Genomic DNA, 16,115 nt, shown 5'->3' on the forward strand with positions numbered 1-16,115 from the left:
TTAGACAATTATATTGTTCATTAGTTTCATAGAAAAAGGGAATCTCTACAAAATAGTCTTTGCATTGATTAAAATAATGAAAAAATCATTAAGAAAAAAAAAAAAACGAATTAAGTAGACAAAATGGACTTCGCAAGAACCAAGGGTAAATTTGTAATTTCAGTAGGATGGATACATGTCTTATATTATGATTTCCCGTGAGGAAACTGACGACCTCATGCAGGCGGAAAGAAACAAGACATCTTATGGGTTTGAGAGTTCATCCCCCCCTTTAAAAAGCCCTTTATCCTGCTTTGCTAGCAAAACAGGAGGAGGGACAGATCGAAGAGGAGCTAGCTAGCTAGAGACCTGCTGACACAAAATAGCTGGTAAAGAAAAGAGCGGTGCAAACTTATATTGAAGCTAGCATGGTGTCAAGAGAGCAGAAAAGAGCAGCTCTATATGAAAAGTTGCAGCTACTTCGTTCTGTCACAAACTCTACAGCTGTAATTCCCTCACCCCCTTAAACACTTTGTTTTTTTCCTAGGTAGATACCTACCGACCTAGCCCTTCCCTGTGCGTAGATGGAGCTTCAAGCTTTTATCAACCTAGCTATATATATATATATATATATATATACATGGCAATTAATACTACTTCATCAGCTGTGATGAAAACACGTGATAAAGATCTGCAGAAAGAACTTGAGAAAACCTCTTCTGATCTTCATCTCTTTAATTCTCAATCTGATCTTACCTTCCCTAGTTAGCACATACCAATAGATGGTGTTAGCTGTGATACTATTCCCTCTTTTCTCATCATTTTTTTTTTTTCTTATCACTATTCGGTGAATTTCCATGTTTGGCAGGTAAACAAAACCTCAATAATAGTGGATGCATCCAGATACATAGAGGACTTGAAGCAAAGAGTAGAGAGACTCAACCAAGACATAGGAACTTCACATATTTCAAGTGGACAGAATCCATTACCTGTGGTACACATCGAATTAATAATCGACTGAAACAACATCCTGGAGACACGACCCGGGATTTGTTTAGGGGGATATTGAACACATCTAGCCCCTCAATAATATCATTGATGCAGTTCTTTTTTTTTCTCAATTTATAGTTGTCTATATATCATGAACTGTAGTATGCTACTCTCTTATAGATGTTTTTTGTTTTATCATATCTCAGCAAGTTACAGTGGAGACAGTGGAGCAGGGTTTCCTTATTAATGTGTTCTCAGAAAAGAATTCCCCCGGCTTGCTCGTGTCCATACTGGAAGCCTTTGAGGAGCTGGGCCTTGATGTGGTTGATGCAAGAGTTTCTTGCACAGAGAGTTTCCATCTAGAAGCCGTTGGGGGAGAGGTGACTTTATTTCTTTTCCAGAACTAATTTCTTTTCATATTAATTTTATGCTGCTTGAGGTACACTACAAAACTTGTCCAGAGCAGGGGATGGCCCCATGGTTATGGACTCATCCTAACCCTCATATAGTACTTGACCACTTGGAATCTCTCTCCTCTCCACTCACATCAAAGAAATGCATTGCATTAATTGTTAGAGCCTCATAATTTCAATTGAGACTCGGGTTCAAATTTATTTTTGAGTATTGGGAATTGTGACTTTTCGTTTGACATAAAATTAAATTTAAGTAGAGACTAGAGAAATGATAGAGGTGGATCCATATTGATCCTGCTTAATTAATTGGATGTTCCAAAAGTCCTTGATTAAATGCATTATCTCACACACAAAGCAATCATATTTTCAATATATATGCAATTGGTTCCGCATTATTCCCAAAATACTCTTCATTTTTTCAAGTTTAAGATTAAAAAAAAGAATTCTACTAATGGGTAATTAATAAACTAAGATTTATTGAAAAATAATCCATAACTCTGTAACTGTCTCCCTTTATTTCTACAACTTTTTTTACTATTTTTATAAATTTAAGATTGTGGAGCACACACATAATTAGAGCATAAATATATACATATATACATATGTTGAATAATTGTTTGCAGCCTGCAGTAACTTTATAATTTGTAAATCAAATTAAAAAAATCTCATGCTACCTAGTTTTGTGTCCTGTCTGTTTAATTTGTAAATAGCTGCAAGAAAGAAGTGTGCGGATCAACCTTAAAATTTATTTCAGTGTTTTTTTTTTCTTTTCATTGTGAGTACTGCTAAGCATCGAGTACTTGTATTTCCTTCATTTTTTACATTACTACTGAAAAACAAAAAAAAAATCCTTTCAAACATTCTTAATTCATTCATTCCTCTTCTTTCTCGGTCAATTCAGAAGCAGCCAAGCTGCACTACAGATTATAAACAATATCCCATCTTAAATTCTCTTTTTACCCAGTTCGGATATTAGAATTCAAAACTTTTAATTAAATGCTTGGTACAATGAACTAAAATAAATTGGAAGTGAAAGAGAATGAAAAATGATACTACAAATATCTAAAACTATAAATAATAATTTCATTTGATTCCATTCCAACATATCAAACAAGTCATAACATGAAAGCCACATCTCTCACTGTTGGACGGCCCTTTGCGGCTAGTCTAACTAATTAGGAGTTACAACTTGGTGGGCATACAACTTACCCAATACCCAATTGGCTCATTATATTTAATGCATGCATCATTTATTATGTTCGAATTTGTATGGTACCTTTCAAAATGTTCTCATGATGTTTTTTCCTTTATCAATTTCTTACAGTAAATCAATACCATATTAACACCTTAATGTGCAGAATCAAGGGCATGCTGATTGCATGGATGCTCAAGTGGTGAAACAAGCAGTGCTGCACGCTATCTGGAACTGCAGTGAAAATAGTGACCAGCAAGACTGAACATCCCCACACCACCCCCCCCCCCCCCCCTGGGGGAGCCACCACCACCAAAGTAAATACATCTTTAAGTAATTTGTTGTTTCTTCTTCTTCAAATTCCTCTCTGCTTCGATTTTCTTTCCTTCTTCAATGAAGGGAATTGTCAAGTGTAAGATGCCTCTCCAGCCATGATAATAACATCCAGGTTTTTCAATCACAGAACTTGAGCAGTAAATTATAAAGAAAAGAAAAAGGAAAAAAACAATATCCATCAAAACTCCAAACCTGCACGATCAGGAACATATATGATGATGATATACAGTGATTTGTTGCTTTAATTTTCAACAATAGGTATATATTCGAATTCTATCTTTAATGAAAAATGTTATTAACTAGTCATTTCTAATGATGAGCATTTGTTAAGAGGACAAGTGGCTTGGGAGTTGAGATGAGCTAACTACTGCCTTGATGAAATTGCTTTGGGTGATACATAGTATACATGAAACTATTTGTCATGTTGTTGGGTGCGGCATTAAAGGCCAACCTATGCAGAAAAGGGGTGAGTATCATTTTTTGTTGTTTTGGGAGAAGACCAGTCAACCAATTACAAAGGGAACTGCACTGTCATGATAGAGGATCAGTTTGTGGTGGTGAATAGCTAGGAGGCTTGGCAATTTTGTTTTGAACTCATTTTTGGTGATGATTTTGGTTTCTTACTTTATGAAGACTTTTCCCCCATACAAAAGGGACCACAAAATTAAACAATTGTGTTAAGAAAATTACCCAAACAAAGATAAATTCATCTGAAGCAAATAAATGCTGGGAATCATACTTGAAATTGGTCAAAATGATTCAAAAGGAATACTCACTAGACACAGGTTGATTTGTAGTGGTTCAAATTTGACTTAAGCAATTTGTCTGTAAATTTATGTGTTGTAAAATGTACCAAAAAATACAAGATATATATTTCTCTTCTTCTCTTCTTCTTTTTCTCTATGTTATTTCACATTCTGAATTTTTTCATGATATCATAGCGTGAAATTTCTTTGGGATGAATTTATTTTCTCTTCTCAATTCCTCTCTACTCTTGCTTATAAAAATTAGAGTTTTTCTTCTTTCGATTGACCATCAACGTGACTATCACATGTTGATTGACATTCATTTGCCCCTTTATATATTATGGTTGCTTCTTTTTTTTTTTCTGTAAGTCGAAGTAAAGGCGTCATCCTAAACATTTCTGCCAAGAAGTTTTCTCCTTCTCTCGGTCTTTTTGTCGAATAGGTGAAATACACCATCTGAAATTCACTATTTAGGGCTATTGAAGAAGAAGTTTACGTGACCAGCCCGTGACTCTAAAAAAATATAAAATAAATAAAATAAACTCCTCAGATTCCTCCCTCCCAATGGCTTCCAATGTTGAAAGCACACAAAGTTCTCCACATTCTGATGATCCAAGTCTTGCCTTGTATCTTCACAATTCTAACAATCCTGGTGTTACTTTGGTCTCTCATCCACTGACCGAAACTAATTATACCACGTGGAGTCAATCCATGCTTATCACACTCAGCACCAAAAATAAGGTCGGTTTCATTGATTACACCATTCCCAAGCCTTCAAAATCCTCAACTGCAGAATATTGCTAGTGGTTACGCTGCAACAATATGATAAAAGCATAGTTGATTAATTCTCTTTCAAAGGATATTTCTACTAGTGTTATTTTTTGTGATCTTGCTCGAGTTATTTGGGTCGATTTGAAGGACCATTTCTTACAAGTAAATGGTCCCTCGAATGTATTACCTTGAACAAGAAATTCACAACCTTATCCAAGGCAATACATTGATAACCACCTACTTTACTAAGGTAAAGTTCTTATGGGATGAACTTGCATCACTTCAATCTCATTTGTTCGAAGGAGATATAGTTCAATACCAATAGTACTAGCGAGCCATTAAGTTCTTTATGGGCCTTAATGAATCATGTGGTGTCATCTATTCTCAGATCTTGTTGATAGATCCCCTTCTCATAATTAATCACTTCTATAGCTTGGTCCTTCAAGAGGAGCGTCAACAGAACATTCAACTTCTTCCACCTAGTGACGGAGTTGCATAAGTTGCCAAAGGTATCCTTTCCGCTCCAAAAGATGGCAAACCTTTTCATAAGACCAAACCGAAATGCACTCACTATCACAAAGAATGCCACACTATTGATCACTGCTACTTCATCCACAGGTTCCCACCTGGCCCCCGCAAGATTGGATCGGGTCCCAAACCAAGTGCTCACCAAGTATCTTTCGCTGACAACCAACCATTCACCAGCAGTTTCTCTTTCACCATTGATCAACGCCTACAACTTCTAGTCATGCTCAACCATGCCACTCAGAAACCTTCTATAGCACACCATGTAGGTAATGCTAAGTGATCCTTACTAGGTATACCATTTCGTTTTTTTCCTAAAACTCTTTGGATTCTAGACAGCAAAGCCACCAACCATATGGCATGTTCTCCCACTAATTTAACCTACTCTATCCCTATGCATGGTCATACTATACGACTACTACATATGGATCTCATGTTGTGGTAACCCACATTGGATCCGTTGTTTTTAATTTCTCCCTCTCTCATTTAAAAAAAAAAATGTCTTGTGTGTCCCTTCATTCCACTTCAATATTATATCCATTCGTGTGTTATGTCAAACTCTCAATTGCCTAATTTTTTCTGCTCACATGTGCCTAATTCAGGATCTATACTCAATGAAGATGATTGGACTGGAAACTGAGCAGGATGGCATGTATTACTTTACAAAAATAAATCCTGATCAATTTCAGGTAGCTATATAAAATTCCCAACTTTGGCATCGGTGACTTGGCCATTTATCCAATAAAAATATGCCTTTACTTTCCAATAATGTTTCTTGCATTTGTTCAAATTTAGAACCATGTTTTATTTGGCCAATGGCTAAACAAACTCGCCTTGAATTTTCTTCCAGTTCAATTTCTTCTCCTACACATTTCCATTTAATACATGTTGATATTTGGTGGGGGGGGGGGGGGTTACCGTGTTCCATCTCTCACTGGAACTCATTTTTTTCTTATCATTGTTGATGACTGCACTAGATGTACTTGGCTATACTTAATGCGTCATAATAGGATACTCGTCCTCTACTCCAATATTTCATTTGGCTCATTAAAAATAAATTTTCAATCACTATAAATATTATTCGTAGTGATAATGGGCCAAAATTTAACATTTCCTCCTTCTATTTAGAAAATGGAATCATTCATCAATAGTTACGTACATCTCTACTCCCCAACAAAATGGAGTAGTGGAATGTAAACATCGTCACCTTTTGAATGTTCTCGGGCCATCCTATTTCAAGCCAACAAGCCTAAAAGTTTTTGGGGCAATGCTCTCCTCACAGCAGCTTACTTGATAAATAGAACACCTACACCTATTTTGGGTGGAAAAAAATCCTTATGAAAAGCTATACAACACCCCACCTGAATACAATCACCTTCAAGTCTTTGGATGACTCGGTTATGCCTCCACTCAATTCCACCGTCCTTCAAAATTTGATCCTTGAACCATCCGCCGTGTCTTCCTAAAATATCCATATAAACAAAAAGGTTATCAGCTTTATGATCTTACAACTCATAACACCTTTGTGTTTCGTCATGTGGTTTTCTACAAGGACCAATTTTCATTTAGCTGAACTATTTTTGAGTCACGCTCTCATGTTTTACCTCATCCAATTGACTCTCAAGATCTTCTCTCTAAACCTTCCACCTAGACACCTCCTTCTCTTATACTTGACTCTTCCCATTCTCCCACTCCCACCATCCTAATTTGGCGATCTACGTGCCCCATACAACCCCCTGCCTACTTAAGGGACTTCCATGTCAAACAAGAACTCCTGTCTCAGCATGCTCCATTTTTTGACTCGATGTTAGTCCACTCCTCAAGTATCATTTATTTCCTCTCATAATTTCTTTCTTATGATTATCTTTCCCTTACACACTGTGCCTTCACCACTACCATATCCTTTGCACAAGAGCCCAAGTCCTTTATACAGGTCATGCACAATCCTCAATGGCGTGATGTTATGCATGCTGAGATTGATGCTTTGGAAGCCAACCATACTTGGAATTTGATTCCTCTTCCACTTAATAAGAAACTCATTGGTTGCAAATGGGTGTACAAAATCAAATACAACCCATATTGTTGACTCTATGAGTCTAATCCTATTTTGATAATGACAAATCACTTGATTTGATCTGTACATTGAGATTTTGAATAGGATCATAACTTAGCATGCACAAAAGGTATGGAAGTCATAGAAGCCATGAGAAACTTAAAGCGTATACAACCTGGCACATTCCATGGAACTAAAAGAGCAAAAGGATGAAGAAGCAAGCTTCAAGATCTTCAAGTGTAATGGGTATTTAGTATTTGATTGTATCTGCATATTTCATATGATATAATTGGAAGCTTGAGTATACCCTAGACTAACCTTAGGACTCATGCATTTCGTGAAAAAAATCATTTACATTAGTTCTAAGTTGGATGGACATTTTAGAGGCAAAATAAAACTTGAAAATAGATGCATCGTCGACGAACCCCATGGCCTCGTCAATGAATGCATGAAGGCAACTCAAAGATGAACGATCTGTTCTTGTCGACGAGAAAATATCGAGATCTCAAAAATTTCAGACAGTGCTCTTCTTGACAAACTCATGTTCGCATCAACGAACTCATCGATGAACATTTGCACTTGTCGACAAAGCTCGTGGCGCAGAACAGCGTTTTAGCGCAAATATGAACAAATTAAAGTTTAATCTTCATTATCCAATGGCCAGAATTTAATCTAATAGCGAGAACACTATTTAAATATACCCAAAACCCTAAAAACACAAGATGAAACACTTTAAAGAGACCAATCTTCATATCTTGTGCTAAGTGTACCTCCGTTCAAAAGACTTTGCCAACACTCTACTGCATTCATAATCTCTGGGCAAATCAACTCAGTTTTTCAAAGGGCATTCATCTACACATCTTGCAAGCAATCCTTGGTGTTTGAGGTTTGATCAATAAGTGATTGGTTTTTGGATTCAATATATATATATCAAATATTTTTCTTCTCTCAAACTCTTATATCTAACATTTTTATTGAGAAGAAAAATCCTTGTTTTATTACTTGAAAAGTTTATTTGAAAAGGGCTTTTTCTTAAGTTTGAATCTTTGCAGATGTTCAAGTTTATATTTTACTCAAAGATTTCATCTTAAGATATTATTGCAAAATCTTTGATAAGCAAATCCTAAGGATTTTAAAATACATAGTCTTGAGAAATCCTTATTGAAAAATACTGACTTGTGTTCAGATCGTTGAAAATAATTTATATATATATATATATATTTCTAAATACAAAGATCATATATTTGTTGATACACAAATATCATTGAAAACATTATACACACTCGTTGAGCTTCATGTTTTATCATATGTGTATGTACTAGGATTTCAATTGTACTTATTAGCTTGTGTAGAAGCATTTGAGTTTTTGCAGAAAAATTGTAATCATTGTATTGTATAAATGGTTCAGGTTGTGAACCGTGGTGAGGAGGAAGCTACGCCTCTTATAAGTAGCGGATTGTAACGGGAAGCTCTGTCCTAGTTAAAGGAGTGGGTTTTAGTGGAATCCTTGAGTGGGTTGCTCAAGGCAAGGACGTAGGCTAGGGTAGGTTGAACCTCATAAAAATCTCTGTTTGCATCTCTCTTACCCTTAACTCTTTTTAATTTCCGCTTGCACTTAAATTACTTGTTTATTGTGTATGAGTTAAAAGGTTGTTTCGTTAATGAGTAACCGGACATTATTGTTTGCTTGATAAAGTGACACATTAAATTAATAAATTGTGAAACACTGAACTAATTGTCAAGCAGCTTGTAATTGGGTAATTGTAAGTTTTTAAAATTGAGGTTTAAGAATTTAAATTTTTAAAATACCCAATTCACCCCCCCCCCCTCTTGGGATTACACCAGAATTCACATTTGGTATCAGAGCCAGGTTACTTAGACTTAACAGTGTTATTTTTGTAAAAAATCACAATGGCACACATCGGTGTAACCCCATTCGGCGAGGGACACTCATCCACTCGACCACCAATTTTTTGCGGTGTAAATTACACTTACTGGAAACAAAGGATGAGTATATATCTTCTAAATGCTAATTGGAAACCGTATAGAGTAGTTTCTAAAGGAAATCATATTCTTATGAAAGTAGTTGATAAAGTAAATGTACCTAAGACTGAAGATGAGTATATAGAGGATGATTGGAAATATGTTCAAATAAATGCTACTGCAATAAACCTTCTATATGGTGCACTAGATGTGAACGAGTTTAGTAGGGTGATAGCCTGTAAAATTGCTAAAGAGATATGAAAAAAATTAGAAGTAACATATGAAGGCACTAAGGAAGTAAAATATAATAGAATAGATATGTTCACTAGTGAATATGAGGCATTTAAAATGACTCCTGATGAATCTATTCAATCCATGTACGCTAAGTAAAACTTACCCCACTTATGGGATGATCAGGAAAATTCTTAGGAGACAGCCGCCTATTTGGGAAGCTAAAGCCACTACCATAGCTGAAGGAAGGAACCTAAATTCAGTAGATGAACTGATCGAATTATCAATAAATGAGAGAAAAAGTAAGCAAAATGAAGAAAAAAGAGTTACAGCTCTTAAGGCATCTTCTAGTAGTTCCAGTGAAGAAAGTAATTCAGAATCGGAAGATGACATGGCCTTGTTAACGAAGAAGATCGAAAAGTTCCTAAAAAAGAATAAAAGGTTTGACAGAAAATTCCGAAACTCAAAATCAGAAAAGGAAGAGTCAAACAAGAGAAAACAAAAGGATGATCTGCCAACTTGTTACAACTGCAAAGAGGTTGGACACATCAAGCTTGACTGCCCTAAACTAAAGAAAGTCTCCAAGAAAAAGAAGAAGGCACTAAAAGTCAGTTGGGACACGCACAGCACCAGCAGCTCAGACACTGAGTTCAGCGATGATCAGGTTGCCAATTTATATCTAATGACACATGATGATCATAAGGTACAATCACCTTTCTCAGCATCATCTTATTATTCTAGTGATTCTAAAAATGAAAATAGCATGCTTTCTTATAATGAATTGCAACAGGAATATTTGTACCTTTAAAATGCTTGAGGAAGAAGACTAAGAAAATTTTTGATTTGAAATGTAAAGTAAAGGAACTCTCAAAGCTTATTGAAAAACAAAATGAGTCTCACGCATCTGCGATAAAAGAAAAGGATCTCAAAATTGTGGAATTGGAAAGAAATTTAAAAGACAACTCTAAAATTATCCATAAGTTCACAGAATGCCAAAGTAATTTTGAATGACTTCTTGGGGCACAAAGAAATTCCCTAGATAAAGAAGGACTTGGTTTTAATGGAAAGGAAAATTTGAAACAAAAACCATCTTTACATGAGTTATTTTGTAAGAGAATCAAAAACTTATATTCCATCAAAAGACTCCTATATAAATATACTACATGCTTTAAATGTAAAAGGATAGGTTACATAAAAATTTGATTGCCCTTTTAAGAACAAATATGTTAAAATTAAAAAGGTATGAAAAGTTAAAGGAGATTAAAGCACTAACCCCCATGGACCCAAGAAAAAATGGGTACCAAAAATAATTACTTAAATGTCTATTACAGGTATGCTTGAGATCATCCTCCTTGAAGGATAAATGGCATATGGACAGTGGGTGTTCACGACATATGACTGAAAAGAAAGCTAAATTCGCATCCATCCCACCAAAGGACGGAGGATTTGTCACCTTTGGAGATAACTCAAAAGGAAAAATTGTTGGAGTTGGTAAGGTTAGTAAGGAACCTTCCCTTGTCATTGATAATGTACTACTACTTGATGGTCTAAAACATAACCTATTAAATGTAAGTCAATTGTGTGATAAAGGTTATAAAGTCTCATTTGAACATGACAAATGCACTGTAGAGGATAAATTTGAAAACAAAATATTATTTACTACTGATCATCATGAAAATGTCTACACCACTAGCTTTGATAATCTTGCTTCTCAATATGTAACTTGTTTTTCAACTATAAATGAAGCTAATTGGCTTTGGCATAAGAGATTAGGACATGCAAACATGGACTTGTTATCCAAACTTGTTAAAGGATAATTAGTTAAGGGATTACCTAAGACAAAATTTGTAAAATATAAAATTTGTGATGCATGTTAGTTAGGAAAACAAATAACATCTAGCTTTAAGAAGAAGAAAGCCATATCCACCACTAGACCACTTCAAATTTTGCGCTTAGATCTATTTGGTCCTAATCCAACTCAAAGGTTAGGTGGTTAACTATATGCTTTCGTCATTGTTGACAACTATTCTAGGTTCACATGGGTACTATTTTTTACACATGAAGATGAAACTTGTGAACAATTTACTAGACTTTGCAGAAAAATCCAAAATGAAAAGGGATACAAAATCACACACATTAGAAGTGATAGGGGAACAGAATTTTAAAATAATGGTATAGATAACTATTGTAACATAGAGGGTATATCTCATAACTTCTCAGCACCTAGGACTCCACAACAAAATGGGGTAGTTAAGTGAAAGAATAGGTCTTTATATGAAATGGTTAGAACTAGGCTTAACGAACATAAGCTACCTAAATATGTTTGGGCTGAAGCAATGAACATTGCTTACTATCTATTGAATAAAGTTCTAATTAGACCATCTCTCAATAAGATTCCTTATGAATTATGGAATGGCCATAGACCAAATATTTCATATTTCCATATCTTTGGTTGCAAATGCTTGGTGCTTAGAGATAATGAACACCTAGGAAAATTTGATACCAAATCAGATGAGGGTATATTTCTAGGTTATGCCTTAGATAGTAAAGCCTACATGGTGTATAACAAAATAATGTTGACTGTAATTGAATCCATCCATGTAGCGTTTGATGAATCAAATCCTTTCTCCAAAAGGAATGATGAGGATGAGATTGAGATAAGTAAGGGATTAGAAAAACTATCTATTGAAAATAACTCTAATAAGATCATTGAAATTAACGAAACATCTTCAGAGGATATCCAAGTAGAAAAAGAGGTTAATGAACTACCTAGAGAATGGAAATATATAAGGAATCATCCCATTGATCAGATTATAGGTGAACTATCACGTGGAGTAATTTCATGATCATCACTTAGGAATATAAATAGTCACTTTGCATTCTTATCACAAAAAGAACCTAAGAATGTGAGTGAAGCTATTGAGGATGAATCATTGGTGATATCTATGCAAGAAGAGGTAAATCAATTTAATAGAAATAAAGTCGGAACATTAGTTTCTAGATCTGATGATCATACAGTTATTGGAACCAAATAGGTCTACAAGAACAAGAAAGATGAAAATGGGATAGTAATTAGAAGTAAAGCCAGACTAATAGCTCAAGGATATAACCAGGAAGAAGGAATATATTTTAAGGAAACCTTCGCTCCTGTAACTAGAATGAAAGTCATTGGAATGTTGTTAGCTTATGCTACTTTTAAGGATTTCAAACTATATCAAATGGATGTCAAAAGCGCATTTTTAAATGTCTATATAAGTGATGAAGTAAATGTAGAACAACCCTTAGGGTTCGAAAATCATAAGTATCCAAATCACGTTTATAGACTGACTAAAGTCTTGTATGGTTTCAAGTAAGCTCCTAAAATTGTTATGAAAGGTTAAGCGGTTTTTTACTAGATAATGGATTTATGGAAGATAGACACAACACTCTTCATAAAATTTAAGAATGATAATGTGCTCCTAGTACAAGTATAGGTACTAATAAACTTATTCTATTCTTTTCCACTAAAATATTAAACTTTAATCTCTTTCGAGAAGTTTTGTCCAACAAAATCCGAATCTTGCATCTAAACAAAAAATTATTCGATTTGCCTATTGAGCAAATCAGTTTCAAGCAAGCCCTATTTCCTAAATATAACAAATGTTTGTCTCAACCTTAAGTTTTCAAAGATGATGATAACATCTTAGTTTTCCAAAAATGAAAATTATGTACAACATGTCAAGTTAACAATTAGCTCCGAAGGGGTTTAAATGACTTCTAAATAGAAGTTATGTCTCACCTGATTCATTAAATAATTAGGTGAATTTATTAGAATTTGGTGACTCAATTTAGACACCATGCTTTTCTAATTGAATCGCACATGTATGATTTGGTAAATGGGAAATATAGAGATCACTTTTTCAATCTAATCACTTATGAAAAAAGAAAATGACCAAAAAAAAAATCCAACCCCAAAGTGGTTTAAATTAAAATAATATGATTTATTTTTCTCTAACAATTGATATATTATTTTTTATAATTATCAATTAAATATATGCCAAGAAAAACATTACTTATATTAAATGAAAAACTTTGATTAACGTAATTACCTATTAATTTTATCAAATATTTTTGCTTTTTAGAATTAAGAAGGTTAAAAAAGAAAAAGAAATCAAATTCCAATATTAGATATAAAACAACTTAAATTTACGCCACCACATTTACGACCATGGATTTTGGACTTCGAAATTGGATTTGAGTGGATTTGGACAAATTTCGATACAATTATATATTTCATCTTATATAAATTCAATTCAAATTTAAATCGAAGACCCTCTAAACACATGGTTATTAGCTTGTTCAAATTCATTTAGAACCGATTCACAAAGTCGTATTCAAATTTAGTGTTAAAAACTTAACACTTACACTAAGCATGAGAGCATGAAATTTGGATCTTTAACTTGAAGTTGTGTGAATTTGAATAAAATGTGATATAAGATTATGTTAATTTATTTTTCAAATCTACAGAAATTTAAATTCAAGTGCTGAAATTAATACTCCCAACACAAACTAATATTAAAAAAATGGACAAGTCGGAGATGAACTGTGTTTTTTTGGGCCAACTTTATGGCCCGTGGCTTATGGGCCGAGGATCATTGGTGGGCCAGCTCAGGTTCTTCGGGGATTCCAAGTTCCACCACAGTGTATCAATCCATGGCCTAATAAACACAATTCATAATGAAAAAATTAAACTATTTATTTAAAAAAATAAGCCGCCTACCAAATTATTAAAAAAAGTTTTAAAATGATTAAATCATAACAAATAAAGAAGAAAATAAATTTTATTCACATTTTCTTTCTATTATTTGGGTTTTTTTTTTTTCCCCCAATTTGAAGCAGTGCCTCTCACATTAGACAAACATATATGATGAATAAATAAGATATGTGTCCTAGGAATCGGATTAGCCAAACGTCCAACTAATGTACGGAAATCGTGTCTACATTCTGGACTTTACCTGATCAGCGAGACCTAGGGAGAGGACCCTGATCCATAGGTTTGGTGTCGCATCAGGAGGTCCGAAGGGTTTGTTGGTGGCTGAAGTTTCTTATCTAAGAAAATAATAAATGATAAAAGATATTTTCATTTATTATTATACTATTTCTGAAAGCCCAAAGATTTTTTCATAGTAGGGCTCATGTTACAAAGTATTAGCTTTCTAAAATACCTTCATTAATATTTACAGTTTGATAGCCTTTAATTTTTTGATATATAAAAATCTCCTTTTGTCCCATCTCGTAAATTTCTTCATGACATTCAGTTTTCCCTTCAAATTTTTTCCACTTTCACTTTTCAACCTACCCATATGGCTATTTTTTTTTTAAGAAGGGCGATACCTCCATTTATTTATTGATAAACTCTCACTTTTTGCGATAAATACTGTAGTTACAAAACAATCAAAGAGAGAAACAAAAAACAAAACTTTAAAGGCTACCCAAATTATAACACCAACATTCAATCAAAACAAGATTACAAATCCAATCAAAACAAAACAAAATAAGAACCTACAAAACAAATAAAAGATAAACAACATAAAGCATAAATCAAAACTAATAGGAAATCAGATAAACACACCTCATATGGCTATGTATATCTCTTTAAGCATGCATCTCTCAATCTCTCTCCCACCTTTTCCTCGTCAATTTTTGTTCTATTTACATCAATTATGTTTATTTTTTTGAGAAATTGCAATTCTTTTTTCTCTTTTATTAAATATCTAAAGGTTGAACATGAAAATTAATGATATTTTAATTTATTTATTTTATGTAACTCTTTTATAAATGCATGAATTTTTTTTTAATATTCCCCAAAGCTATTTGGTTCACAATTTCATATTTCTATTGTATATAGATGTCAATGTTTTTCATTGTTTTTTCAAATGACTGGAAAAAAAGCACATATTTTAAATCTTGAATTTAGATAATTTCATACTTTTAAATTGAATATTACTTATCGCAAACATGCACATTCACAAATTTTACTTCTAAAAACATAAAAGACAAACTTTAGTAGTCCTCTAGATGACAAAATTTAAAATCCCAAACTTACCTTTCTAGATTCATTTATTCAAAGTTAAAATACCTCCCCTATCCTAATTTTTTTCATTTCAATGGTTTTCTGATTATTATGTCTTGATTCTTCAAGTTGAGTTGTGAATGACATCTTCACTTTTTTCACGATCCTTCAATTTCATTAGTTTTTGTTGGTTACGCACAATCTTTTTGAAAATTGAATCGTTTTTGTTGGTTATGCACAATGTCTTCAGCGATGGAATGTCAAACATCTTTATTGATAAATAGATTCCTATAAATGCGCTCCATTCAATCGGTAATCTATAGCAAGCAACAATTCTCTATCTCTGCAATATAAGCATACCAGTTAAGTTCAATTTGCAATAATTTTAATTACAAATTTGTGTATATTTAATTTCTAATTTTAAATTTATTCCTAATCTCAAATGAGTTTTTTTTTTTTTTTTTATTACATAAGAACTCTAACCACCAATAAGTCCTTCGGACTCCCTAGTGGGGCACCAAACCTACGGATCAACGTCCTCCCCTACGTCTCGCTGATGAGGTAAAGTCAAGAATACGGACACGGCTTCCGTGCATCAAATTAAACTAGTTTGAAAGCCAAGCCAAACTGTCACGTTGTCATCAAATTAAATGGAAGAAATAATAAGTAATGCAAATAAATTATGATATCGTCCTTGAATAAAGTATAACTCATTGATTAATGACATGAATGATCAGTACAAATCATATAGAAGGATAAAAAGGAACAACTGAAGTTCATAATGCTTACAATTCTCACCAATCTGAAAAAAACTATATCCATTCTCAATGTTCTTTAAGAAATC

The 16,115-nt window shown here is 33.7% G+C and overlaps 1 protein-coding gene across 3 annotated transcripts; it reads left to right on the forward strand.

Annotated features, from left to right (window-relative positions):
• Window positions 1-208: 208 nt before the first annotated feature.
• Window positions 209-5,718, forward strand: LOC131159895 (uncharacterized). Of its 3 annotated transcripts, XR_009137882.1 has the most exons (5): window positions 212-485; window positions 848-973; window positions 1,176-1,349; window positions 2,741-2,891; window positions 5,555-5,718. XR_009137882.1 is itself a non-coding variant. In XM_058115110.1 (4 exons), exons 1-4 carry the CDS (start codon window positions 408-410, stop codon window positions 2,837-2,839), a joined length of 477 nt encoding a protein of 158 aa, XP_057971093.1. In that variant the 5' UTR covers window positions 209-407; the 3' UTR covers window positions 2,840-3,034. The 3 variants fall into 3 exon arrangements, 2 of the variants coding, with proteins under 2 accessions (XP_057971093.1, XP_057971094.1); XM_058115110.1 differs by lacking the exon at window positions 5,555-5,718 and having other exon boundaries at window positions 209-485; window positions 2,741-3,034; XM_058115111.1 differs by lacking the exon at window positions 5,555-5,718 and having other exon boundaries at window positions 209-485; window positions 848-970; window positions 2,741-3,034.
• Window positions 5,719-16,115: the final 10,397 nt, after the last annotated feature.

The sequence above is a fragment of the Malania oleifera genome, chromosome 7 (genome assembly GCF_029873635.1).
Source record: "Malania oleifera isolate guangnan ecotype guangnan chromosome 7, ASM2987363v1, whole genome shotgun sequence".
In the NCBI taxonomy this organism is placed as follows: domain Eukaryota; kingdom Viridiplantae; phylum Streptophyta; class Magnoliopsida; order Santalales; family Ximeniaceae; genus Malania; species Malania oleifera.

Excerpts from the sequence above, each read along its gene's own strand:
- LOC131159895 (XM_058115110.1), top strand. The coding sequence starts at position 408 with ATGGTGTCAAGAGAGCAGAAAAGAGCAGCTCTATATGAAAAGTTGCAG. Across the intron at positions 486-847 it reads CTGTCACAAACTCTACAGCT|GTAAACAAAACCTCAATAAT; the intron begins GTAATTCCCTCA and ends CATGTTTGGCAG. Across the intron at positions 1,350-2,740 it reads TAGAAGCCGTTGGGGGAGAG|AATCAAGGGCATGCTGATTG; the intron begins GTGACTTTATTT and ends CTTAATGTGCAG.